This window comes from Lates calcarifer, linkage group LG15 (genome assembly GCF_001640805.2).
Source record: "Lates calcarifer isolate ASB-BC8 linkage group LG15, TLL_Latcal_v3, whole genome shotgun sequence".
In the NCBI taxonomy this organism is placed as follows: Eukaryota; Metazoa; Chordata; class Actinopteri; family Centropomidae; genus Lates; species Lates calcarifer.
In genome coordinates, this window is record NC_066847.1 from 12,534,588 (window position 1) to 12,562,235 (window position 27,648).

The 27,648-nt window shown below is 43.8% G+C and overlaps 2 protein-coding genes across 5 annotated transcripts; one reads left to right on the plus strand and one right to left on the minus strand.

Annotated features, from left to right (window-relative positions):
- Positions 1–384: 384 nt before the first annotated feature.
- esrp1 (epithelial splicing regulatory protein 1) lies at positions 385–12,810 on the minus strand. 4 transcript variants are annotated; one of them, XM_018686146.2, is made up of 16 exons: positions 12,465–12,810; positions 11,809–11,967; positions 11,557–11,673; positions 11,064–11,175; positions 10,361–10,504; positions 9,872–9,926; positions 9,620–9,730; positions 9,343–9,475; positions 9,143–9,185; positions 7,986–8,305; positions 6,864–7,088; positions 6,529–6,769; positions 4,958–5,138; positions 3,841–3,982; positions 3,247–3,336; positions 385–1,805 (listed from the first exon to the last, which is right to left on the minus strand). In XM_018686146.2, exons 1-16 carry the CDS (start codon positions 12,594–12,596, stop codon positions 1,671–1,673), a joined length of 2,340 nt encoding a protein of 779 aa, XP_018541662.1. In that variant the 5' UTR covers positions 12,597–12,810; the 3' UTR covers positions 385–1,670. The 4 variants fall into 4 exon arrangements, with proteins under 4 accessions (XP_018541662.1, XP_018541661.1, XP_018541663.1 ...); XM_018686145.2 differs by having other exon boundaries at positions 6,517–6,769; XM_018686148.2 differs by having other exon boundaries at positions 1,659–1,805; positions 3,214–3,336; positions 6,517–6,769.
- A 710-nt stretch (positions 12,811–13,520) lies between these two features.
- virma (vir like m6A methyltransferase associated) lies at positions 13,521–27,564 on the plus strand. Its single transcript, XM_018686143.1, has 27 exons — positions 13,521–13,630; positions 14,082–14,194; positions 15,799–15,885; positions 17,109–17,157; positions 17,244–17,406; positions 17,561–17,680; positions 18,133–18,384; positions 18,942–19,672; positions 19,951–20,088; positions 20,166–20,392; positions 20,512–21,072; positions 21,173–21,327; positions 21,418–21,500; positions 22,148–22,241; positions 22,458–22,846; positions 22,950–23,105; positions 23,222–23,457; positions 23,542–23,791; positions 23,881–24,098; positions 24,198–24,330; positions 24,433–24,576; positions 24,667–24,821; positions 25,037–25,133; positions 25,834–26,000; positions 26,102–26,451; positions 26,912–27,058; positions 27,161–27,564. The coding sequence occupies exons 1-27, from the start codon at positions 13,568–13,570 to the stop codon at positions 27,385–27,387; spliced, it is 5,505 nt and encodes a 1,834-aa protein (XP_018541659.1). The 5' UTR covers positions 13,521–13,567; the 3' UTR covers positions 27,388–27,564.
- The last annotated feature ends 84 nt before the right edge of the window (positions 27,565–27,648 follow it).

Below are 27,648 nucleotides of genomic sequence, written 5' to 3' on the forward strand. Positions count from 1 at the left end.
AATCTGCCCTGAGGGGGTCTGACATGGTTTTGTCTGCCCCTCCTCCCTTCCTACACTCTCAATGCTTCACTTTTCCACCCTGTGAAAAAAAAAAAAAAGGCTAGCGTCTCACATAATGTGTTTAGTGTGTCTGAGTGACAATAGTTTCTTCACCGTAGCATGTGTGTGAATGTGGGAAACACAGAGGTAATCACTGAGGACAGTGTGAGGGAGTTCCCCCAGTTTCGCCTCCAGCCACATTCTGTCATCACCAGCTTCACCTGTGTGTTTGTGCTGCTGCACTTCACAAACCCTCCCAAAGTACAAACGCCACGGTTAGTACACTGCCAAAGTGAGGTGAAATGCAAAGCAGGCAAATAGTGAAATCAAACAGCTGGAGACCGGCAGACTTCACATGTTATGTTTATTGTTTTGTTTGTTTTTTTTTTCAGCTCGGCCGCAGCAGGATGTCCTGAGCAGGAGTTTAAAGTCCTACTGTTAGACGTGTATACAGCAACATGGAATCCAAACAGCAACTTTTCAGGGCACATAGGGCAAGTAAATTCACAAGATACAAATCAGAGATGTCCTTCGTGTCCTTTCCCTCTCAACTTTCCACCTATTCTCCAAAGAATTTGGTTAAAAAGGGAAATGTCAAAGAGATTTCTGCATAAGAATCTGCTCATTCACTCACATTCCCCAACATCAGTGTAGATGGTGAAAGAAGACAAGGAAAGTGTGATGGACTGATGAATATCTGTGGTCCTGGTAAAACATGTAATCAAATCTGTCAGAAACCACCTCTGGCTCCTGACATTCACTCAGTAAGGTGAGAGTTTGTGACATGAATGTTCCTGAAGAATGCAACTCTGTGGTTAGGTTACGAGAACGGGGGCCATCCTCTATTCAGGTGTGACTCAAAAACAATGGACAAGACAACACTGGCATTACACAACATGGAAACTGACCCATACAGGGTGAGAGGAAGAGGGCTAATGAAGTGTGAGATGTCACATTTTTATAAGTGAAGTCTGATACAGGGGTCAGACTATTTGACAAACTTACAGTGTAACATATTGTCATTCAAAGATACTGCTATTATATTCATTAATAGTCTTATTGATTAGCAGTGCATTGATATTTGGCATTATGTAAACATCTTAAAGTTTAACTACTAACTTCTTCATGCACTAAAGCTTCCAGTACAATCACTATGTACTGTATCAAATGTATATAAACACATAAAATGTATTGCATAAAACAGATTAAGTATTAAAATGTATCAATGTATCACAGCCATGCATAATACTCATTCTCATCTTTCTCTCACACTCACACACACACACACACACACACACACACACACACACTTTCACTCTTCACAGAAAAGCTTAAGTAGAAGATTTAGCTCAGGTGCTACTAGGTCACTTTTCTCTAGTTTGGCTAGCAAATATTTCATGGTGATTATAATATCATAACATGTTAAAAAATCTCTATAAAGCTTTTAAAATACACACTGTGCAATATAAGACAAAACTGCTATTTTTGGCTAAGGCCACAATGATTTTGGTATAAAATACATTAATTTCTGTTCTTAAAGATATAAATAACACATCTAAAAGACTACTTTTTTAAAAACCTACAAAATACATTACAAGTCATTGTCACATGACTTTTGCATATGTGTGACCCTACAGCAGGGTCAGGTCCAGGTACTGTCCCGCTGGCTTGGTCATGAGAGCGGGGAGGGACATGAGAGGAGCATCACCTCCGCTGGACTGACCAATCAGACTGCTGCTCAGGAGAGAAACGGACTCTGCGGGACTCTATAGAGGGGGCAGGAGGGAGAGTTTGGGGGGTAAGGTAAAGGGGGGAGGAGAGCAGAGAGAGAGACAGAAGAACATTATCCCAGAGTAACAGCGACAAACACAGAGCCCTTACACCAGCACCATATGTTACCCATCACCTTCTTAACCACTTGAAGGCTACATCTGTAATTACCCACCTATTGTGCTATTACACTACAACACCACCAATTGACCATTCACTAAGCCACGCCCTTCTTAGTTACTGTTGCTATGCTTGTCAAGCTTTCGGTTCTTACACATATGCAGCTATTTTTATTAAGTAATAACTTTTAGTAAGTCATTTTTTAAACAACTGGTCTTTGATTTCACACAACAACAAACAAAAGCAAGTGTCTTATTTAAAGGGTTACGATAACCTTGGCTAAAAAGGTGACTGTTGCTAACAGATTTTATTAGCTGTAGCTAGCTAGCATAAACTAATTCTTAACCTAAAACTCTGTGGGTTGGTAGAAAAAATGAAAGGGACTTTAGGATGAGGGAAAAACTAAGATTTTGGAAAACATAGCGCTATCTAACACACATTTGGCACGAGTTACAGGAACGAAAACTAAAGAGCAGGATTGAGCTGCTGAAATTGCTAAAAACTCTTACGCTAGCACCATGCAATGGATGTTCCAATCATGAACAAGGATTTTATTTTTCTAATGTAACATGTAACTCCACATAACATTACAGTTAGCTCATTACATGCCGTTTTGGAAGTAACATTCAGTTACTACAATTGGTAGTAAGCTAGTTAGCCGGACATGCTAACAACTCCAGCTTATGTTAAAGGAGATAAACACGTAGTTTAATCCTTTCCTTACACTTTTGCTCTTGTGTTTTTGTTTTGTTGTTGATAAAAAAGACATCACTATCCAAACATGTGAGATACCAAGTAAAGCTCTTATTAAAAACCCATTCCCACCATTTTAGCATATGGAAAAATCCTAAGCTTGACAGGTTGCTAAGCTATGACTGGACAATCACTGTAAGGGGCAGGGTATAGTGAACAGTCAATTGAACCTCTTAGCTATTGCTGTATCCCATAAAAGACTTGTTGACATGACAAAAAGTAGCCAGCCTTTGATTAAACAGACTTCCATAAAAAGGTTGTACAGTAGGTCAGAGAACAACATCCCATCAAAATGATTCAAAGCAAAACCCAAGAATTGACTAAAATCCAAGAAAATTCCTCTAACCACTCAACTCAATCAAAGATATGTCCATTGACGCTACTGTGTGCGGTTAGTGGAAAATTCCCTTTTTAAACAGAACATATCATCATCGTGTTGAGCCCTGTAACCCACGGTGACCAGTTGAGACCCAAGCCACAGTCACTTGTCTACACTAAATCCCCCTCACTGAGCCCTCAGCCAATCCTTACCTGCCACCTGCCTCAGACACCTTAAATACACACCCATTCTTTGGGTTGCGTAAGCAATGTCCTGGTCGGGTCGTGAGCGTGCACGGGCCCATGGGCGTGCATGAGAGCATCCTCAGGGGCGTACTGTGGTGTGAGGAATGGGGAGGAATGACAGAGACAGGGGGCTGAGATACAAATAACCATAGAAACTAACCTATAGACCACATGGACCTGTAAAGTCCATCATGGAGGTGAAAGAAGAGTTTGTTCATGAGGGAAAAAAGGAAATTTCAATCCAATGTTGTCTCTTAATTCAGTAAAAACTCAAGAAATCCACTTATTCATCACATCCCTGGGATTGTTCACTCTCTTCCAAGTTTAAATAAGGCTTGAGTTCCTCCAATTCAAGTCTAAGCAAGCAACAGAGCATGAGTGACAGAACAGGGAGAGTAGACAGGATAAACTAGTTTGATAGCCTCTGGGCAAACACAGTGGATGCCTGAGAATACACACCCACAATAGAAGGAGATTTGAATACAACACTTGGATCTTACAGAGAGGCATGTGAACTCTGAAGGTACATACATGAACTGGACTAATAGCTAGTTGTTTAGATGCTTGCTGTGTTTGTAGAGAACTGTCTCTCACCTGGTATCCCTGCACTGCATTAATGAGGTCTTTGACTCCGTTGCTGTTGTAGGTCAAACCTGGCATGCGCACCAACCCCCCTGGGGAGGAGATGGAGGAGGGGGAGGGGTAGAAGCCTACTGTGGTAGGTGAGCCAGGTGGACTGGAGAAAGAAAAGAGAGGAGGTGTGACAGACTGTTATCTCGAAAATATCTGAAAAAGCAACACAAGCAACTCAAAAAGGTGCAAATTTCAGAGCAAACAGAGCACCTAAGAATCACGAGACTGGGACTAACTTTGGGCGTCGACTATAAATGACCTGTTTTCTCAAGGACACACAGCTGATCAGGGAGAAACAGAGGTCACTGGTGTTTACCAAGTTCTTTGATACCGCAGTGTTCAGTTATTAACTACCCTTGTCCCAATCTTTCCCCTTGGCAAGATGCATTTAAACCAAAGACGAACTGTTCCTCTTTTCCACTTTGAGTTTATTTTTGGTGGATCAAACAGAATCAACAGTGGGATGCAGAAAAAATCCCCCATTAATCTATAATCTATTTCCCACCCAGAGCACATTGAATATTGATTAGAGCCGAAATGATTAACTTTGCAGCAGGTTTTCTAAAAAAATTCAATTTTAGCAATTTTAGTAGATCTCTGTAATTCTGGACTAAATGTCCGTGAATAGTGAGTGTGAGACAGATGATGAAATGTTTTATTGCTCTCATGTTCCTCAAGTAATCGGAATAATACCTAGGCAAACAGAAGGCTCAGAAAATCAGGCATGTAAACAATACCAGTTTAGTCTCTTATTTGCTTACTCAGCAGCACACAGCCTGAAAGTAAACAACATCTGACAGTCTCAGTTTAAGGAAAGGAAGTCTTTTGGCTCTTAAATCTATTTATATTGATTACTGAGTGGTTCATTTTATGTGAGAAAGTGTGATTACCACACAGAGTAAATTTGCAAACATTTCTCATTAGACAATATCATGTGATAGATTGATTAGGTCATTTCTGGGGAGATCTATTAGAAAAAAGTTATCATATACTTGGTAAACATTACCAGACTGACACATCAGGTAATGGAACATGAGTGGCTGTACTTTAATGTCAGCGTGTGTCTGTCTCTGTTCACCTGGGGTAGTAGGCTGTGTAGTTCATGTATAGCTGAGCTGCTCCGGGGTAGTAGGCATGTCCTGGAGGCAGGGGCCGAGGGGTCAGTAACACCTGACCAATGGGAGGGTAGAGGGCAGCAGCAGCCTCTGTAGGCAAGACAGGTGGCACAGGGGTGAAGGAGTAGGATGGAGGAGATAAACCTGGAGAGGAGAGAACAGAGGGGGAGAGAGAGACGCAAGACTTAAAATCAGACAAACAGTAGCAGACGTACGATGGAGAAGTCCAATCATTGTTTGCTTGAGGACGAGATGCTCATGCAAACTCACAAACAATGACTGCAACTGTCATCAGTAAGCGCCTGACACGTGTTCAGTATGTATGTACGTGTTAAAGAGTGAAAGCGTCTTTGTGCAGGAAATGTTGATCTGGGCTGTGGCTCACTTTGAATATTTGGTCGGACTGTAGGCAGATGAGCAGTTTTCAGGTGTGAACCCAGCTATCTGTTACAGTATTTGTGTTTATATTGTCGCCGTCTGTGTAGCTCACTTGCTCTAGCTACCCACCAAACAGGTAGCGAGTGTCCTAAGTCTCCATGGCATCCATTATAGTTCTGCTTTCACTCAAGCAAGCCAAAATCTAATTGGTAATACACAATTTATGCTCCATGCCATTTTAGGCCTATCAATAGTTTTTGTTCTTGGTGCCTGAACTCTTTACCCCCTCCTAAAACATCTCTCTGGCCATGGGTTCAGTTTGTGGTTATGTGGAGCAGGGACTTAACATGGCCTCACTACAACCCACACATGCCTAACCTTGAATCCCTGTGCCGTATCCTTTTCACTCATGTGAACATCTGCACTTCATTTCAAACAATTCAGAAACATCAGACCGCTTTTTAATCGCAGCTCCTTTTGAAAACTATAAGTGCACCAGTGCACATTTATGTTGAAGGACTACAGACACGGGAGAACAAAGCGCATCTATGCACCAGCGTTCAGCTCTGCCCACCTTTCCCACAGCTCCTGATTGGACAAGCAGAGGAGACGCACACACCTGTGGTGCATCAGTCTAATGAGGCTAAATCCCACAAACCACCACTACTACAATCTGATAAGACTGGAGAGTTGTAAGCCATTTTTGCCATATCGTAGGCTAGCTGACTCGCTTACACTCTTCCAGCCCCCTCAGATCTTTACGAATCACTCAAGCAGTGGTAAGGGAGTAAAATTAAGAATGAGTAACAACATGCCGCTGAGAAGATGAACTACAAGATTCAATCAGGATGTGTGAACACAGGTGAAAATTGAAAGTGTAGAGTGAACAGTTAACACGTGAGGGTTCTCGGTGCATGCAATGGGTAATTTAATCACTAAATCACAAAGAGGTACCACACTCTCACAAAACAAACACACACACACGCCGACGCACACTCTCACACACACACAGTTTTGAATTCTCCTAGTTAGTCCTCGTCCTCCCACAGTACTAGATTGGAGAAAACCCAGCAACCCTGCCCCCACGGCAGGAGCCCACCTACCCTGCAGTCCCGAAGCACCCCCAGCTCCCAGCAGCACTTACGTCTGGACTTACATGGCGGCGGGCTGAGCCCTGTCCCACTCCTGCTCCGGGTGTGTGTGTGTGTATGTGTATGTGAGAGCGAGCCTCCCATCAGCACCAGGCCCATCTCCTCTGCGCTACAGGGGAACACCTCCACGTAGCGGCTGTTCGCACCACGCTGGCTCGTCATCACGTGCTTGTGGAGGCGCTGTGAGGCCTGAACCGCCCGCTCCGCCGAGGTCATCTGGATGAAGCAGTCGCCCGACGGACGACCCTGCAAACAGCAGGCAATTGAAAATTATTGCAGCATTGCGTAGTGAGAGAGTATGAGATATCTATGGGTGTGTCAGTGTGGTTATTGCATGTACCTGCTGGTTGAGGACCATGTGCACGCCATGTGGTCTGATATCGTGTGTAAACTCGCCCAGGAAGGTGAGGATGTCCTCTATACTCGCTGTGTAAGGCAGCCCCCTCAGCCTCAGGCAGTCCCTAACACCACCAGGAGGGGGAAGGAGAGACACCGTGGGTAGGACTGACACCAAGGGGGCGGGGGCCACGGGGATCAGAGGGGCCGACGAGTACCGATTCAACACCTAAAACACACACACAGTTACAAATTACATACTCTGCCTAAAGCAAATACTGTCAAGGAGGCAGAAGTGCTGTCATAGTGAAATTATTTTCCACTGACTTTAGTTTAGAGAGCCGTTTCTCAACTGTCTCCAATAAACTCATAAACGTAAGCGCTATGACAAATAAATGCCTATCAACTGCTGAAATTCAAAAAAGTGCATACACAATGAGACGAGACAGTAAAAGCTGCCTTTTAACAGGCATCTTGTGTGAAACAAAGATAAGTCCACATTGTGTTTAAATGCGTTTGCGGTGCCTGACCGGAGCTGGCTTGTTGCCAGCAGGACACCAGCATGTTTGCATTTCTGGAGAGGACCAATAAAACTACTTAGTCCGCCATACATAAAAGCACCAGGAAAGGCCTCTGCATAGATATTCAGGCCTATGTGAGTGTATGCTTATCAGGCTGCGGAGATAAGAAAATTAGTCCACATGTGTTCAAGTCACGGGAGAGGCGGTGGAGACAGAAAAAGACAGAGAAAGACGCAACAGTGGCTGGAGTAACTGTGTGTACCTATGTGCTAAAAGGAAACACACACACAGTCCTCCTTGTCATGCAGGTCCCCACCCTTAAGTCCTACTCCAGTAATTCCTACAACTAACAATGGAGACAAGAAACACACCCACACAGTGTCACTCTCTGCTGTGTGCACACAAACAGACACGGAATTCCTAAAAGTTTTGTCCATAGAAAACAATCAAGATATAAAGGGACACAACAACAAACTTTAACCCAAAATGACAACACAATTACAACAGTTTACAAATTAAAAAAATACACACAAATGAATCCACGATGCAAAAGTGCACAGCGTACAAAAGAGCACACCCACATCCAGGCAGACACCCTGACATACCTGTTGGACCTCTGCTGCTGTGCTCTTAAATAGCTCAATGTATCTTCTCCCCAGGATTTCCTTGTGTTTCCTCAGAGCGCACTGTGCGTGTTCCTCGCAGGCAAATAGAACAAAGGCATCGCCAGTGGGACGCCCGTCCGGGTAGTGAACAAACAGGATGCCATCCTTCCCTCCACTGACCGGACACATCTCCTTAAGACCATCTCCCGGGGAGAAGAAGGCGAGCACCTGCTCGTGTGTGGCGCTGAAGGGAAGACCTCGCATCCTCACTATGATCTGGTCCTCACGGGAAAGGAACATTGCTACCTCATTAGAGGTACCTGGCACAGACATACACAAGGACACAGACACACCTATTGAACCACAAGTAAATGAACAGATATTATCACACTGTGGATTTGAACAACATTGAAATTTTTCTTCCATGACCTGCACACTGACACAGCAGTACTGGTTTGTAGTGCTCTCCATGGCACAGTTTGCCTTTTTTATTCTATAAAGCTTAACTCTTATCTCCTCATGACAATCTAGACCACCTTCAGCACTATATAGTGTCCTACTAGCCTGATGGATACCCTTGTTTAATAAATTCATGCAAGTTGGATTTCTAGAAAAATGTAACCAGATTAATATTACAGTACTTTAAAAAATATCTGCAGCAGATTCAAAATGAGTAACTTCCTCAGTATGCAGGTCAAATGACTCACTAGAGATCTGAGCATTGTTGACGTTAAAGTTATTGTCATCCACAGAAAGAAGCAGTCACTCTGAGGTGTTGTTATAGCAGGTAAGACTGAAACCTGTACTGCTCCCATAGAGATAACTGGACTGATTGTCTCCTAATGGATATACAGTACAATATCCACTCAAATTATATTCACGAAAATACGTGAATACAAACGAATATGAATACATGCAACAAAAAGTCTGGGTAATTTGGTTGGGTGAGTGAGCTTTCATTCATGTTTTTTAATAAAATGAGCTGAACTTAGTACCAAGAATTTCACCTTCAAATCTGAGTGTGTTTATTGTAACTACACTCACCAATGAACAAGATGAATGTGACTTCATGGGGAATCTTACTTTATATACAGGTTACTAGTGATGGGGAGGTCTAAGTCAGGTGTACATAGTTTTACATAGTTTCATAGTCTCACCTCCAGCTATCTTCAGGAAGTCCTCTCCTGTTGCTTTGTAAACCTGCCATTAGAAGGAGAGGAGTTAATGAAGAATGATTATCATTATCAGTGGAATATCATCAAGTGTATGCAGGGAAAATACACAGTATGGCGACTAAGTTGAATCTAGGCAGTGAGGCTGAATTACTGTAACGACAAGCCAGGTTCAGACCGGTTACCTCTATGTATCTGTTGCCCATATGGTGTTTGTGTCTCTGCAGCGCCAGGTCTCTGTGCTCCTCACTGACAAAACGAACAAGAGCTTCTCCGTTTCTCCTCCCCTGAGCATTCAGACACAGCGCAGCCCCTCCTCTACACAACACAACATATAGAGCATTACAGCACTCTGTAAACCTCCTGTCAACAGCAGGCCTCCAGTATACATGACAGTGACTGATAAAAATCAATACAAAAACCTGCACACGTGAGTGTGCCTTTAATATACCAACAACCTACTTGGCAATGTTGAGTCCTCTGAAGAATCGAGCAATATCCTGGTCTGAAGACTGCCATGGCAACCCTCTGGCTCTGATCACTGTGTTGTCACACACTTTCTCCATCTTACTGCTGCACACACACACACACACACACACACACACACACACACACACACACACACACACACATTAGCACAGCAGAAGTGGACATGGAGTTGATTTCAGAGGCAGAGAACAAAAAGAATATTTATCTTGAACAAACTTTACTCACCAAGTTCCAGACTCAAACTTCTCACTGACTTTCTCCGAGTTAGAAAAAGTGTGACCTGTAATGAGAAAGAAACAGAGTTTGGTTTCCAAAATGAGATGACTGCTTTTTGATAGCACATAAAGAAAAGACATTATAGTGCTTCATAATCAAACCAAATTTAGTCTTGGGCTAAAATGTAGACTAGAGTTTAGATTTATGAACTGAGAGTTTCCTTTTACGGTAATTATTTTAATTGATTAATTTATGGTTTTGTCTGTAATGTGTCAGAAAATAGTGAAAAATTCCACACAGAGATGATATTCAAATGTGTTCTCTTGTCAGACCAACAGTCAATAACCTAAAAATATTCTGTTTACAATCATGTAGGATAAAAATTAGAAACATCCTGACATTAGAGCGACCATCAAATAGTTGGAATTTTTGCTTGAGAAAGGCGTACATGTCAAACTAATTTCCAATTTAAATAATGTAAAATTATATGGTACTCACAGAATGGCTCAGAGAGCAGTGCAAGGACAATGCTGGCCATAGTCTGGACGTGCTGCACTGCTACTTCTGCAGGTAATATGGCTGACGGATCCAGAGTGGCTGAGGGATCCCACATGGGAGGAACATCAACAGGTATACTAAGAGCTGAGGAGGACGGGGTCAAGGAATGCAAACAATCAACAGCCATAAAATAAAAACAGGCAGTTGGACAAGAGGAGAAAAAAGTATTGTTACACATGTGTAGATGTGTGTCTGACAGGTGAAATTAAAAGGTTCAGGTGTGTGTGAGAGAAAAAAACTGAAGAGGAGCACAGAAAAGAAACTATAGTAAGCAAAGACACACACACACACACACACACACAGCGAGATGTTAGTTTTCCTGTTCCAGTGGGTGTGTGGGGTTTGCCCTGTTGGCTAAACACACACTCTTTCACTAAGCACTTGGTAAGGTGCAGCCATTGTTTCCCTATTTGCATTTCAAAACCTCTAGTCCTGCAGCCAACACCCCGTGGCCTATAAACCTCTGATATCTGTGTTGTGTGTCTTTGAGTGTAATATCTGCATATGAGATCACACAGCAACAATAACCAAGACAGTCCAAAAAAATCAAAACCTGTCCAAAATACCAAGAGTTAAGCATTAAATACTTTACATACAGCAGTGTAATGAACCAAATGTCAACAGGTGACGTATTGAAGGATACACTCTGCCATGATGTGTACATTCAAAGCCTTGAGGTCAGATGTGGGGAAGTGCATCTTGAACTCTTTCCGCAGGTCAAAGAAAGAGTAGAAACAGTCTGGCACCAGGATGTTCTGGAGAGGGAAGACATTAAATGAAAGGATGTGAGCATGTGGCCATCAACACCTGTCATTTTATTGCTCTCATATCTCTGTTTGCTCAAGCCAGTGGAGCGGTCTGCATTAACGTGGCTTTAAGACATGTGGGAGAATTTCATCAGCTTCACTGTGTGTGTGTGAATGTTTTGTGTGGATAAGTACGGTATGTGCATGGGTGTGTGTCATTAGACAGGTTTGCGAGACTACTTTCTGCCGTAACATTAAATTCAGCTAGGAGAACAATGCTGACACAACACATCCCTTTGTGGCTGCATGAGCTCTGAAGGCTCCTGCAGGAGAGAGTGAAGAACATCCGCCCTGGCTGCGAGGCATTCACCCACTCGGCTCACTACTCACCTTGCTTGCAGCCTCGGGGTGAATCACTTGGCGGATGTGGAGCTGCCCGTCTGTACACAAACACACCGACGTGCCTGCGCCCGCACTGTTCACCTCGTTTGTCATTTGTAGATGAAACTGCGAAGGCAGGCAGCAAACATCAAAAAAACAAAAACAAAAAGAAATAAAAACACTCACAATCTATCAGTGGATTAATAATTTCCACGTACTAATTGGCTAAATTTGCTTATTCGGATTCAGAGGCGTTATTACCTCATTCAAAGCTGCCTCAAGACTTGCGGCTGTAGAGACAGAATCTGCTCCGGATCCATTCTCTTCCTCCACTCTCTCCTCCACCACATCCTCCTCTTCTTTTTCCTCTGTCAAGTCTGAGAGGTCAGGCTTAATTAGGAGCTCATTCACCCTGCCCAACTGGTTCACAAGAAAAAAAACATGTCAGTCCTGTAACAGCACCATGTACAAACTCACAGGCTGAAGGACACAGGGTATAGTATCATGTAGCGACATATAACAGTGTTAGCTGTAAAACTGATGTTTATTACATAGATATTAAAACACTGAAGAGCAACAAAAGCATGAGACCTGTTTAAGAACCTTACACCTCACAGTATACACATAATTATCCTCCCATTATACTAGATCACTTTAAGAGCTTGTATTCAACTTATACATGTTTTTAGAATAGAAGTGTATAAAAAGAAATCTCACCTGATTTACCATTTTATTTTATTTATATTTATACATTAACGTTATTATCTAAGGCTGTCGTTGTTATTTGTGTCTATTTTCACAGAACTTTCAGTTCACTTTACCTGCTCACTCCCTTATTTGCCACATTTCCTACTTTAGAACAACGATAATAAAGTGTAATAAGTGGTGTAGTAACAAGTTTGGCTTTTTTTTTTTACCTTTTTGTTCTTTACATCCACCAGCTGCCAAACCAACTGCACGAGCTCCTTCTCGTCAGATCCCAGTAGCTCTCCGCTCGCGCCAGATGTGGCGGTGAAAACCACCACCAGGTAGTCTACCTGCGCCGTCATCTGAGCACAAACACCGCCAAAAAAAAAAAAAAACTAAAATAATACTACACAAAACTAAAGGACAGTAACTTAAGATACACCGGAGAGGAGGCACGCGCGGGAGGCGAGAGGTATAAACACCTTTACTTTGACACCTGAGCGCAAAGGTGAGCTCCGTAAATCCAGGTTTCGTCGCGTGTGAATTATTACGTGAATCCTCCCGCAGTCACCATCTCGGAGTAATGGCTGAACGTTCCCCGTTTTTGTAGTGCATCTACCTGTGTGACCACGTGACTCTCTACCTGCCCCCTCCCTCCTCCAGGTGGTTTACACGTTAGGACGTGGCAGACCATGGAGGACAGAAAAATATGTTCTTTTCTGGGGAAAATCCATTTGAAATATTTATATGTATGGTGTTTCAAGGGGTCGAGGGTAAAAAGGTTACCTGTCACTTTTTAAGTTGCATAATCAGCACGAGAAACATCAAAACGATGAACTTCATTTTTAATATAAACATTTTAACGTTGGATATTTTTTAAAATTGAAATAAACAATACATGCTTTTTGAAAGTTTAAAGTATATTTAGGCAATCAACAATAAAATAACATTTGTATTTTGCCCCAAAATACAGAAAAATCCACACAGAAACATGACAAGAATAAAATTTGTAATCTAAAAACTAAAATACCCAAAGGCATGGAGTCTGAGATGTACCACTGAAATAATCACTCTTCACAGTTTCATTTTAATAAATGAATTAATTAACTTACTAATAATTACATATACATTAAGATGATACACTATTTGGCAAAAAAAGAATCATTACAATTTTAAATCAGTTTTACATTATTGATCAATATAAATAAAATGATTAAATGGTGCATGGGTTGGTTTGTTTATGTTTATGTCAGACGTTGCTGTTGCCAGCATGCTCCGGAAGTAATCACCATCCCGGAAGTTTACCCCTGGCTCGACCGACAGCAAGAGAGCGATGGCGGGGGACATTACAACGGAGCTTCTTTTTCTAGATACGTTTAAACATCAGAGTGCAGAGGTACTATTTCATACGCCTCAGCACATTGTTGTATATCTACACCAGGGCAGCCTCAGTTAAAAACTTATATCTCGTTTATTCCGGAGTTTTGTAGAGTGATGCACAACTTCCAAGCTAACGCTGTTAGCCGGGCTAACATTAGCACTGGTAACATGCTTATAATGATAAGCTGCAGTTCACAGCTTTTATTGAACCACACACTTGACAGTTAAACACTTAAATGAACCAAATACACGCGTTTAACGTGATTTTATCTACATGATCATGTAACTCTATGCAGTTGTTTTCTTTTGCATCCTGGTGCAGTTTGTTTGCTAGTTAGCCAGGTGGCTAATGCTAACTGGGCATGTTTACCTCAAAAGCGAGCAGCAAAAGAGTCTGGTCTGGTCTGTATTATCTAAATGTTGGTATTGACTATTTTTTATTATTGATTGTGATTATTGCTCTGCAGTTAACCAACGTGGATGTGGTGCGGTTTCCTTGCGGAGTGCTGATCACAGAGGTGCGGGTCATTCCTCCAGGGATCAAAGCTCATAGCAATTTACCTGACAACAGAGCATTTGGGTAAGAGCTAATCTGCCCTCACACACACTCAGCTGACATCTTACTGGGTATGGCAAGCAAACTAATGCAGTCTAATCTAACAGCCCTGCTGTAAATGTCACCATCATGACATGTTGAAACTGTTTTAGAGAGGTGTTGAGTCCACTTTATGGTCCTTCTTTTGGAATAGTTGAACTGCATTATATCATTTTGAGAGGTGTTTCTAATCGTTTGTCCATCCAATTTATATTAAGGGGACACTAAATATTAGTTAGGTGGAGGCTTACGTAATAAACCAGCAACTGAGTATTCAGTATTGTGAAAAAGTTTTAGGCGCTTGTAGTAAAGTGAGGATGCTTTGATAAATAATGCCACAAATTGTTTTGATTTATCAGTTAACTTCATATAAAGTGCTGTAAGCCTAAATCAAATCAATATTTAGTGTCAGCACCCTTTGCCTTTAAAGCAGCACCAATCGATTAGATGCCTTCCTGGTGCATGATGGATAAAAATCTGAACATCTAAAGCAGCAGCACTGTGGATGCAGATAAAGATTTAAAGTTTAACTTTCCCCCTCACAATGAATACCATTTCTCTGTCAGTGTCATTCTGAAGTTTATTGTTTCCACTAAGCTTTACATTTATTCATTCGTGGTTGGCAGCTGACTTAGTTTTTAGCATCACAGCATTCCCTGCCCCCATATTATCTTACTTGTTAGCTTACATACCTGACTTTGATTACTAAAATGTCTGGTATGCAGATATTAAATTTGGAAAAATGAGAACACTGGTATCGGATGCGCCCTTGGTATCAGCAGATAACCTGAGATCGTGTATCTGAACTGTATTTTGAGGGGGAAAAGTTGGATTGGTGCATCACTAGTGGCTGGAGATTGTTAGCTTCGTTGGTAAAGATGTATCGCCTCTGGAGGTGTTTGTTTGCCACAGATACCTGAGATACATGTGTGCCTATAGGAAAAGGAGAGGTCCACGGTATGAATGAATGTGAGTTTGACACCTGATCTCTATTGTTGAGTGGGTCCTGATTCTCACTGAGCCTCTCGGGTAATGTGTGATGTAATTCAAATGGATGAATGGACTCAGTGCTTAACAGTGTACAAACCTGAGTAGATCAGATTAGGCCGCTGTATGGTGTTGATACAGAGGTGAGCAATATGAACATGCATCATTTTATATGGAAATATCAGTATATTTAGATGTATGATAGATTTTCCAGAAAATAATTTGAGAAACTGATTTTTTTTTCCATCACATTCATGCAAATATCATCTGAGAATCCTATTACACTCCTCTGTGTTAGACTGATATCTAGCATGGCAAAAACGGAATAGAAAATCTCTTCATGGACAATATACACTCAGTTTTTACTTTATCTGGAACATCTGTACTTTCAAATGATATTCAATACAACTGTCATGCCGTGAAGACTACTTTCATGATGTCTATAATGTTTAGTTTTTGTTGACATTGTCATAGAGGTGTTAATGAACTGCATTATATTCAGACGTGTTTCTAATATGCTGTCCCCTCTCATGTATGTAAATAAGGAAGAAAAAAGAGCCCTAACTGTCTCATTTACTGTATGTGTGTTTCTGTGTATCCAGGGAGACGTCTCCTCATGCCTTCCAGTTGGAGCTGTTCTTCAATAATGTCACCAAACCCAACAGCCCCACCTTCCACAGACTGGGCAGGTTAGAATGATTCTTGCCCCCACCCCCACCCCTCCTCATTTTGTTTCTGTTCCCCTCCGAGGCTCTCCTCATTCTCTATCTCTTTATTTCCTGGTCATATCTAAAAAGTGCTTAAGATGCAAACGTCTGTTTCACCTGTAGAACCAGTCACAGTAGCATCTGAGCCCTGTTCCCAGAGGCCAGGTTGCACCCACCAATGTTCAGGTCTCTTTGTTCCTATGTTGGCTAACTGGTCTCTCCAGAAACTCAACCCCACCCACACAGTAGCTGAAAGTGACACAAAAACTTAAAGGTCCCGGTGAAATAGATGAGAAGTGGAATGTTTGAGTCAAGCATTTTTATTCCAACCTCATAATAACATAGGTGTGCACAGTAGCACCAGAGCGTGTACTTGTATTGAGAAGTGTTCATTGACACACCCAAGTTATTATGTCTGTGGGGAAAGTTGAGAAGACAATTTTTTAACTTGTCTAATTGCTATATAAGTACTTTCTAAATGTTATAAACAGATGTGACAGAGGTGTTTTTTGAGTAGTATTTCTCAGCCCAAGAATCAGTTTGGTCAGATGGTGTTACGATCAGGATCTGGATAATCCAAATTACCATGATAATACTGTTTTGTTTTGTATTTAAACAACATGAGTTTTTCATGGCATGTTGCCTTTTTGTGACAGAAAATATGACACTAGGTGTGTGTTGGATGGCATGTTACAAAGACTGTTGACAAATTTGAAAGCCTGGATATTACAGTTACATGTGTTTTAATTAGCCCTTAAAACAATGCTATGTCTCCTTGGGATCCTTTACAAGACACCAGGTTGAGTCCAGGACTGAATCTTCCCTCTCAAATTATTTTATTTGAATAATTTACAGAGACCTGAAGAGATGAAATTGACAAAACAAAAAAACTGCACAGTAGAAATGTTTTTTTTCTGCATATATAACCAGTGCCTTAGACTGCAGGTGGACAGTAGAGAGGAAATGAGGGGAGAGGGAGATAAAGGGCACGATGAGGGAGTGCTTTTTCAACATAATTACACAGCAGTTACATGCTGAATCGAGAGATGTTTATCTAAGGTTGAGCAGATGACTGCTAAAACATAGTTACGTAAAAAATAAAATCTGCAAGATGATAAACTTACACAAGTTCAATTACATGTCTGTAGTTCAGTTTATCTTTGCACTGATGTTTTTATCTTTCCATCTTTGCTTTCCACCCTCAGTCTGGAGTATGATGAGAACAAGTCCATTGTGTTCAGACCCAGTGGAAAGGTAAATGTTCATCCACAAATAAAGTAAATTCAGTCCCCCCCCTCCCTTTTTGATTTATGAATAGCTAAATGGGTTTATGTCTACAGGTGAACACAGATGGCCTGGTGCTGCGTGGCTGGTACACCAGTCTGACCGTGGCAGTGTACGGTACAGCAGAGCGCTCACATGGACACGACCAAGACTCACCACCTCCTCCACCACCCCCACCGCCTCAACAGCCAAGCGGGCCCAAGAGGATCATTAAACAAGGTGGGTATTGTTCAACTGAAACTACCCAATTCCTCTTGCCTTCACACCCTCCTCCTGGAATTGAAATTTCCAGTGAATCCTGTGATCTCCTCTTTTCCCAGATTTGCTTGACACATTTCTAAATCTGTTGCACTGTGTTTTTTTTTTTTTCCAGAGTGGGAAAAAGACGACCAATACAACGGCAGCCCACCCAGGCCGGCACCCAGAGGGCCTCGCACTCCACCCGGACCTCCACCTCCGGATGATGATGATGAGGAGCAGGTCCAAGTGACAGGTCAGAGTCATTTGTACCGTAAATTATTTTCTGCCATTGTTTACCAAGGTTATTTGTTTTTATTGAATCACTCCTAACTTCTCAGTTGCCCGGTGTTTCACCTCACCGTAGGTGAGTTTTTGTACATGTGAGTGTGTGTGTGTGTTAAGGGCACATAATGTTCACTATGATAGGTTACATATTCCAAACAAGTCTCTACATGCTGCTTATCATAATGTACTGAAGTTCATGAAAACCAGTGACTGTTTGCCAGGTGGGGAGACACATTAAGAAGCAGTGTTAAACCTTGGAAAACAGTTGCTGCGTAAGAAGTAGAAACATTGTGTTTGAAACAGGTTAAAACATGCAACACCAGTATGATCCCGAAACTGTAGGTCTTAATTTGCATGTTAATGTGTGTCCTGTGGCTATGTTGGTTAAACTGTGTGTCCTCTGGTTTGTGACATTTACAGTGGGCGTGGTCAAAGACGAGCCGTGCGAGGGCCGTGACGACTACCTGGAGGCCGTGTCTCCTGAGAGATCCCTGCCTGCTGACGAGACATACTCGGACGCTGAACAAGAGGAAGAAGGCGACGAGGAGGAGGAAGAGGAGGAGCAGGAGGAGGAAGAAGATGCCCGGACAGAGGGGAGCGCTCCGGAGGAGGAGGAGGAAGAAGATGAGGAGGAAGATGAGGGTGAGGACGAGGAAGAGGAGATGGAGGAAGGTAGGGGAGTTCTTATGCGAGAGTAGGATAGGCTACAATCCCAAATAGACTCTCGGCCCCGGACCCCTTGGTGCTGCAAACTCATCAGACTTCCCCAGGGGGCCACGGGAGAAGGGTCAATTTGGGACTGAGTGACAGTTCGAGAGAGAGAGTGTACTCTGGCATGCTGCCTCCATCTGCAAGCGCTGGATACTCCAAACTCTGAACTAGCCTGCCCCGGCCTACGCTGAGGGCTTATGATCAAGATTCATAAGCTGTCATGTGCAGGCAGACCTCTCACATCCTAACAGCCATGGCTGAGCTTGTGCTGTAGTCTCATCCTGCATGTCAAACTAACCCTGCATGTTTGGAGTGATGCTGCCATGTGTGAGTAGTCTTATTGGGATTTGCATTTATGAACAAGCAAAGGGAATATGTAGAAGTCAATGGCCTCCTCTTTTCACTCACACGCACATTTTTATCACCCAGATGATGTTTGAAGTTATTTCAAACTATTTCTTTGCAGCAAATTAACTTCGTCAAATCTGCCTCCTTTTCTGTGTCTCCCATCCCACCAGGTGATGACGGTTATGAGCAGATTTCCAGCGATGAAGATGACCTGGATAATGGTAGCTTCAAGTTGCCCACCTTTGACATGGACTACACCCCCGAGGACCTGGCGTCCGTCCCACCTGTCCAGTATGACCCCTACGAGCGAGAACTCAGACCCCTGCTCTACTTCACCCCTCCGTACAAGACTCGTTTTGATACCCAGTTTGAGAAGGCCATTGTGGAAGAGCCCAGGGATGCTGGTGGTACAAAAGAGCCAGCAGGTGGAGAGGAAGCTGAGGCTGTCACCCAGCTGAAAGAGCTGCTAACAAGCATTGGCGACGAGAGAGAAGCTCGCTGGGTCACTGCTCTGGAAGAGGCACCTGGGCTACTGTCCAAAGGGTTGGCGTATTTAATTAAACAGGGAGAGAGTGAGGTGGAGGATGCTGTTGGAGTTTTAGTCAAGTGGGCACTCCAGGCTCTGAGTATGGAGATTGCTCTCACACAACCGATTGCTCTTAACCTCAGACAGTTAAAAGCTGGTGCCAAGCTAGCATCATACCTGGCAGAGTGCCCGCAGGGCCTGACAGCAATGCTGCGTGAAGGGGCCCTGGGTGTGCTTTTGGAGCTGCTCCACGCGGACCACGTCTCTTCCACACTGAAGCTGAGTATACTTAGAGCTCTGGATGCTCTGACTAGCGCTCCTGCTGGGGTGGAGGCTTTCCTACACGCAGGAGAGTCGGAAAAGAGTGGTTATCAGGTTAGCAACACAAGTATACAAACAATTTGTCTCTGTGTCAGTGAATACAGACTTTCTTTCACAGTTCTTAACCAGGTTGAATAGAACAAAAATGCAGTTCCACTTCAGAACAAAAAATATTACAAAATTATTATTATTGTTATACAAAAAATAAAATTGAAAATGAGCCTCACAGACTGAGGACTCACCACCCACCCTTCACTTTTACAGAAGCACTGATTAGTTGAATAAACAGCAAGTATTTTCAGATCAGTCACTAAACTTCATGTCTTTCACAGCACCTAGTTCAGCTGTTCCTACGTGAAGAAACGGTGAGGGTCATAACTGCCGGCAACGCCATATTACAGAAAAGTCACATGTATGAGGTACTGGTCGACCTACAGCGTACAGCAGCAGCATGGAGCGAACCACAGCAGGTATACGCACACACAGTTATGTTTGTAGCTCCAAGGAGAACGAGTGTTTTTGTACTGATCGTAACTATCATCCACAGGAGGAGATGGAGGATGCCGAGAGCCCCATGGAGGAGGAACCATCGCTAAACTCTCCCCCTGTGAGCGAAGCAGAGCTTGATAGGTTGGCAGGGGTTTTGGAAGAGTTACATCACCTGCTAGAGACGGCCCCTCACTGCATGGTGCAGCCACCTGGGAAAGCCTTCCCAACCTCTGCAAGAATAACAGGACCACAGGAGAGAGACGATCCGTATCCAACGCTGTATAGGTATATGTTCAATCACATGTGACCTCAAACCCCGCACAGTGCAGAAACTCAGACAGAAAGTTGAATGTAGTTGTGGCTCACTGATTTGATTTCTAATATTGCACTTTCTTCTTTCTCAGGTATATGCATGGATGCCATTTCCTGGAGAGTACCACAGTGGTGTTGTCGGCAGCTGCAGCGGCTGGGCACTTAGGTGTCACCCAAGCCGTTAGAGAGGTCCTGCGCTTCCTGTCACTCACTCAGTCAGGTCTGCTCTTCCTTCTCGCCCAGCCCACGCCCACCAACCTGCTGCTGCGTCTTCTGGCATCGATGGCAGAGGCCGAGGGCGAGGAGAGCACGTTCACAGGAGGAGGAGGAGGAGGAGGAGGAGGAGGCGGAGGAGGAGAGGGAGCTCTCATGGGACCTGGATTTGGTGAAGAGGGCTTTGGTGTGTGGCTTATGCAGGCTCTGCATGCTCTGCAGGGTGTGTCAGAGCTCATGAGCCATGTAGCCACAGGAGGAGACGGTGGGGCCGGGCTGGAGGAAGGTGACAACGCAGAGGTACTTGGCATGCTCCATGCGCTCTACCTGATGACCTTCACACAGACTGGTCGCAGCGCTGTAGCCCACGTTTTCAGCCTTGACAGCAACCTTTCCTGTCTGGTCACTCTGCTCCAGCACCACAGCAAAGACGGACAAGGGTACAGCAGTTGTCCTCTCCTCCTTTTCTTCCTGTTTTTGCATCACCTGATTTTACTTCAGACAACTTTGCATTTACTTTTTTCTTGTCTTCCTCTTTAGTGAGGCGAAGGCTCGCAAAGCAGTGACATATAATTATGCCTGTATGCTGGTGTTACTGGTGGTGCAGAGCTCTAATGAACTGCGGATGATGGAACAATTTGCTGCTCCGCTACTCTCCTTAGCCAAGGCTGATGATACCAATGCCAAATTACAGGGTAACTATTAAAACAGTGTAGCAGTCACATGTCATATCATTTAAAAAAGCTTTGGTGTGAATGTCTGTGTCCTTTTTTTTTTTTCTTCAGAGCTCAGTAAATGGCTGGAACCTCTGGAGAAACTGCGCTTTGAGATTGGCAGCATTCCCGCCCTCATAGACTACATTAAACAGGTACAAATCTTTCATTCAGTATACACACTGCTGAAGTAAAGCAAAATTTGATCTTTCATCCTGTTGTATTGCTTGCAGACAGTCTTAGTAACTCTTGAGTCAATTCAGTGAGTGATAAATCTCATCAGTTGGCAGTTTTTTGGACGGCTGCCAGTGATTTGTTGATAACATTTAATTCAGGGATTCTGTCAACACGTTCACTCATGGAATCAAGGCCTCTCACCCTACACTAACAAAAAGAGAATGGCCTCAGGGTAAAATTGAATAATTAAAAAAAAAACAAACAGATATCTGTGGAGCTGGTTCATTATTATTGCCAGAGGAAAGCATTTCATTTTTGTCACTGTTTATAACTAGGCCAGCTGACACAGTGGGTCATAGCTGTGAAACGTACGTAAGAATACAAACTGTATAAACAGCTAAAGTGCTACCAAAGCAAGAAGTCACACACTCAACTAATACTGCAAGAGTAGGATATACCTGTGCCTCAGACTCATCAGATATGTGTTTCCCTGGAATGCTACGCTTCACTGACAAGTCTGAACGGTTCTAACGTATACCTGCTCTGTAGCATACTTGAGTCAAGGCTACATGCAAATTAAGAGTGCTATATGTTGTTTTAAACATGCATTTTCTCTTGAATTCAGAATGTGGAAAATGTGTTGACTGCTGAGGGAGCAGGACTGGTCACTGCGCTCAGGGTCCTCTGTCACATCGCCTGCCCCCCTCCTGCTGTAGAAGGTAAAGACACAAAACATGATGTGATGTTCATCACACAGAAACTAAATGCTAAATCTTTAGCTATGATGTCTCCTCCTGTTTAAGGGTTTTTGTTTAGATTGTTTTGTAATATCAGCCTGAGGAATATTCATTACACAGCCATGAAATGATTGAAAAAACAAAACAAAACAGATACTGTCTTCATGTTCACTGTGTCTTCCTTCTTCCTTTCTGCAGGTCAGCAGCGGGATCTTAAGTGGAGTCTTGCAGGGGTCCAGCTGTTCTCAGGTGAGGGTTTGGACACGTGTGTGCGTGTACTGCAGAAGCTGTGCAGCGTGCTGCTGCAGCCATGGCGAGTCCATGGCCACATGGGCCCCACGCCGCAGCGCTGGATGATCCTCAGCATATGCATCAGCACGCTCAGGTTGTTGCGCACCATGCTGACGGAGCTGCTCCGTGGAGGGGCTTTCCAGTTCAGGGACACTCGTGTGGCCAGTGTGTTGGTGACGCTCCACATGATAGTTTGCTCCATTCCTGCGTCTGGACGCCTGGATGGGGAGGAGACCAGAGTGCAGGCACTTATTGTTGATGTGCTGCTCACCTTTACGCAGGGTGTCAATGAAGAGGTGAGTCAGGGAGGATTAAGACATGTTTGTTTAGCCAATAAATATTGAAAAGAGTGTGTCATTTGTTGTCGTTTTTCTGAGACAATGTGTGTGTTTCCTGCAGGTGACTCACACAGAAGAGACTCTGGCCAGTAACACTTGGTCTCTGATGCTAAAGGAAGTGTTGGGCTCACTGCTGAAAGCCCCTGAAGGTCTGTTCTCCGGCTTGACACTGTTATCTGAGCTCCTGCCTCTCCCACTGCCAATGCAGAGTACTCAGGTACCATAACTCACTTTGTGTCAATACTTGCCCAGCTATTTTGTACTTTGTTTCACCTGCTGAAAATTACTGTCTAACTAAACCTAGTTATGTTTACATACTTATGGTCTCCTTAGGTGATATCAGTCCAAGATGTGGCTGTAGCCTTAAACACAAGGAAGCTGTGGAGCATGCACATACGGGCGCAGTGGAAAGTGTTTTCTGAGGCGTTGAGCTGTGTGTGTGCAACCAGCTGCCCTCCTCTCTTAGCCATGTTGAGGAGAGTGTGTGTTCAGCTGGCAGACCTGTCTTCACCCACTGCAACACTCATCATGAAGACGCTGGTGGAGCTGCTGCTGGAGGAGCTGCAGCCGTAAGTGAAGGACACTCACACACAGTTATTTGTGTTCATGTTGTAAATTGCATTTTAAATGTAAATGATGTGTGCTGGCTGCAGGGCGGAGGGGAAAGCTGTGTGCTGGGGCCAGGCCCTGCGTCTGCTGTCTTTGATGGATGCCCTGGTGTCACAGAGAGCCTGTAAGAGCGCAGCGTTGCACCTGCTCTCCGGGTCTGTGTCTGGAGATGAACAACTGGCCGATCTGTTCCCCCTGCTTCTGTCCCTTCTGGTCCCTCCGACTGACCACTCCTTACAACAGCAGCAATGTAGCGAACTAGTCGGGACAATATTACAGTCACTGTGTGACCAGGTAAGACATGAAGTGCACATAGAGACAAACTACACCTGTAAACAAGGGAGAAGAATAAACCCTAAAGTGGAAATCTCTGTCTTCGTCAGGACATTTCTCTGGTGGTATCTCCACCCGGTGAGAGCTGCGTGTCGGAGGCTGAGCAGCTGGCGAATGCACTTCCTGGGCGAGAGATGATGTCATCAGTCTGCAATGCCTTGTTGGAGGTTTTGGGAAATGCAGAGAGCACCGTACCACTCCTCCTCACCTGTATCAGGACTTTGACATTCCTCACAGAGCATGACTATGGACTCTACCACCTCAAAGTGTAAATGAACGTTCCTGTCTTGTTTCTTGGCATCACCACTGTCTCCCCTTATGATCACTTCAACAGCAAGACTTTGATTGTACTTAATCTCTGTTTCAGCGCTCTGAAGAAACACGGTGCGGGCTTGTGTTCACTGTTAAAGAGGCTGGTTTTTTCCTTCAACAAGGACTCGGCAGATCTGCTCTCAGCTCTGCTTGACTTCCTCAGACAGATTCTCAACACAGAAACAATGGTAAGTACTTGGTTTTATGGATGGTTTATGGCAGGTGGGATGTGTGTATCTCCTGCAGAGTTTTATGCAGTTTTTTATTGTTGGATCTGTCTTGTAATCCAGTGTGTTGAGGAGGGTCAGGGATCGGGTGAGGAGTCTTCCTTCTCTCCTCCTCCACGGTTGCTGTCGGGCTCGGAGATGAAAGCTCTGCTGCAGTGGGAGGAGTCCGAGTCACATCCGCTCCCTACACTAGAGAAACAGATAACGGTACAAATGATGCTCACATAACACCTATGGATTTTTTTCCACTAAAGTAAGTGTTGACATTCAGCTTACTGTGTGTGTGTTTGTCCTTAGAAGCTATGTAAAGAAGATGAGTCACTGGAGACCATGTTGGAAAATGTGATTGTTCTGAGGCAGACGCTGGAGACAGCCACAGACACGCCTCCGGCAGCCGATACTGAACCCACTCTCCCGGCACCCGAGACACTTGGGGCCCAGTTTAATCACAGGTACGGCCTCTGAATGACCCAAAATAACAGAGATCGATATTTTTTTGTGCATCCATTTTTTTCTTTTGCTTTTTCTGTATCCATCCTGTTATCCATCATAGTGAGGCAGTTACTGTAAACATGACTGTTTAGTACTAGAGATTTCATTTGAAACTAGTGCTAGAATTAAACCTGACACATGAACTAAAACTACCTGTGTGCTTTGTTATCTGTAGGACAGTGTTCATTCTGTCAGAGGCTCTGGATGAGCAGCTGAAGGCTCTGTGGTTCTCTCCCTTCCAAACTGATGACATAGAAACAGACCTTGATATGGTAAGTAAGTGTGTGTGTGTGTACTTACATTTCCAAATATCTCAGGGAAATGCTTTAGGGTTGCACAATCATGGCATCAAGTATTATCCTGATTATTTTTATATGAATATTTTCCCACTGTTATTAATCTTGTTTAATTACCTCTTGTAGGAACACTGTTTTTGCACCTTTTATGTCATTTGTTGAAATAATAGTGGCCATAATGATACTAATAATAACTTTATTTATAAAGTTGTTTGCAAAATGAAGCTACAAACAATATGGTTGAACAGGATAAACATTAAGTCAGGCTTTCAAATTCAAATAATAAATAATTAAATAAATGCTACATTACTATAGAGACAACCCTAAGGCAAGCGACATTGTCTGTACTTGTGAAAAATTGTGCACACCAAAGCTTGTGCAAATGTTAGACATTAATCTACTATCAGTTAAAACATTTTAATGTTCAGACTTGACCAGACTCTCTAGATTCATAGTGTAGTTAACAGCTATTTCTCCATTTTTGCTAATTGATTTTAGTTTTTAGGAAGCCTGTGTAGAAACAGAATTATCACAATTCAGTATCCATGTGTCATACAGCTGTCAGTATTGGAAAATAAAATGGTTAAAGATGATCATCTACAGTCGTGAAGCTCTGTGTCTTGTCTGTTTGTTGGCATGCATTTTGTAAACAGTCACAACTCTCTCTATTCGGCAGGTGAAGGTGGATTTGGTGGGTCTGGCTCAGGAGTGTTGTCCAGACCTGGACCTGAAGGCAGAGCTGGAGCGCTCCTTCCTGTCTGAGCCCTCCTCTCCTGGTCACACCAAGGCTCCAAAAGGCTTCAGGCTGGGCAAACACAAGCACGAGACATTCATCACATCAAGGTACAGTTTCAGTGTTTGGCTGCATTTAACTTTTTAGTTTTATGTTTTTTAAAAAAAAATCTTGTTTCTGTAAACTTACTGAATGTCATCTGTCCCCGCAGCGGTAAATCAGACTACATCGAGCCTGCTAAAAGAGCCCACATCATGGCTGCTCCGCGTGGCCGTGGAGGTCGAGGAGGGTTTGGACAAAATGTCTCCCGACCCCATGATATCTTCCGCCAGCGCAAACAGAACACTTCTCGTCCTCCCAGTATGCACGTGGATGACTTTGTGGCAGCAGAGTTTAAAGACATTACAACCCCTCTTGGGCTTTTGCCCCCTAAACGGCCGCCGAAGAGCTCCCCCAAACCCCCCACCAGAGGACTGTTCACTGGCAACAGAGGCAGAGCCACGTTCCACAGCCAGACTCGCTTTTTCACTCCACCACAACCTAAAGGTGTCCTGCTGTCTGGTAGGTACACACAGCACACACATATTCAGCTGCCGACACACAATCTTTTCTGTAATAATTAATAAGAACATTTTCCACTTGGACTACTTACACTTAATACTGTTAATCCACTTTAAAACTGTACACGTGAAAATTAATGCTTTAGCTTTTCTGGAACTTTCAACCATCTGTCATGGTCTTTATCAGCAGATAAAATTTGCTCAGTTGTCACGGAGATGGCTCCATTGTCATCCCCTCATCATGTTGTACACACCTGTTAGTTCTATACTCAGGTCACATGATGACAATTGTCCTCATGAAAACTGAGCAGACTTCACTCACTGATGAAGATGGTGAGATGTGGTTGAAAGCTCTGGAAAAAGACAGTAAGGGGACCTCAGGTTTTATGTTCACACAGTGCAGGTCAGAACCACCTCTTGACCAGCAGAGGGTGACAGATCTTTTCTTTTTGGTTCGGTAGGTAACTACGCTCGAAGAGAAGGAGGCCGAGGTTCATCATGGAGCGGCCAAGTTCCAGCTGTCACTCACAGAGGAACCTACAGTGAACCCCGCGGAGGCCAGAGCAACTTCACACGTGGACCTCTGCCCTCCAGACAACCGCCAGCAAGTATGAAGTGCACACATGCGCACACGTTTGCCATGATTTTGCAGCATGACTTTGTAAACATAGAGCTAAAAAATGCAGCGTTTTTGTCTGTCTCTTTTCTAGGTGCGTATCGCCTGGCTCCACGGGACCGGGCTCCGCGGGGCAGAGGAGGCACTGGGCTGTCGTGGCTTAGCGGGGGAGGAGGTGGCGGTAGCGCTGGGGGAGGAGGCGGCGGTGGTGGAGGAGGGGGTGGAGGAGGAGGCGGGAGAGGATCTCAGGGGAGCAAGTTCAGCGGTGGCGGAGGCAGCGGAGGTGGGAGGGGCCGACACGTTCGCTCCTTCACCAGGTAAAGGAGCGATGACTGTGGCCTTTCATGGCAACAAATGGACCAATCAGGATATTATATATACCGTCTCCATGGGAACGTGGTTGGATGATGTTGTCACAATGACGTACAGACTCTGTGTTGATGTTTTATGTTTTGTTACTTTGAGTTGTATTCAGAGAATAAAGGTGATAGTAACTAAGCGTTTACGTGTGTTTTTAAGCAAACACCTAATGAACTGACGCAGACAGTGACCATGACTACCTGTGCTGTGGTCTTGATTACA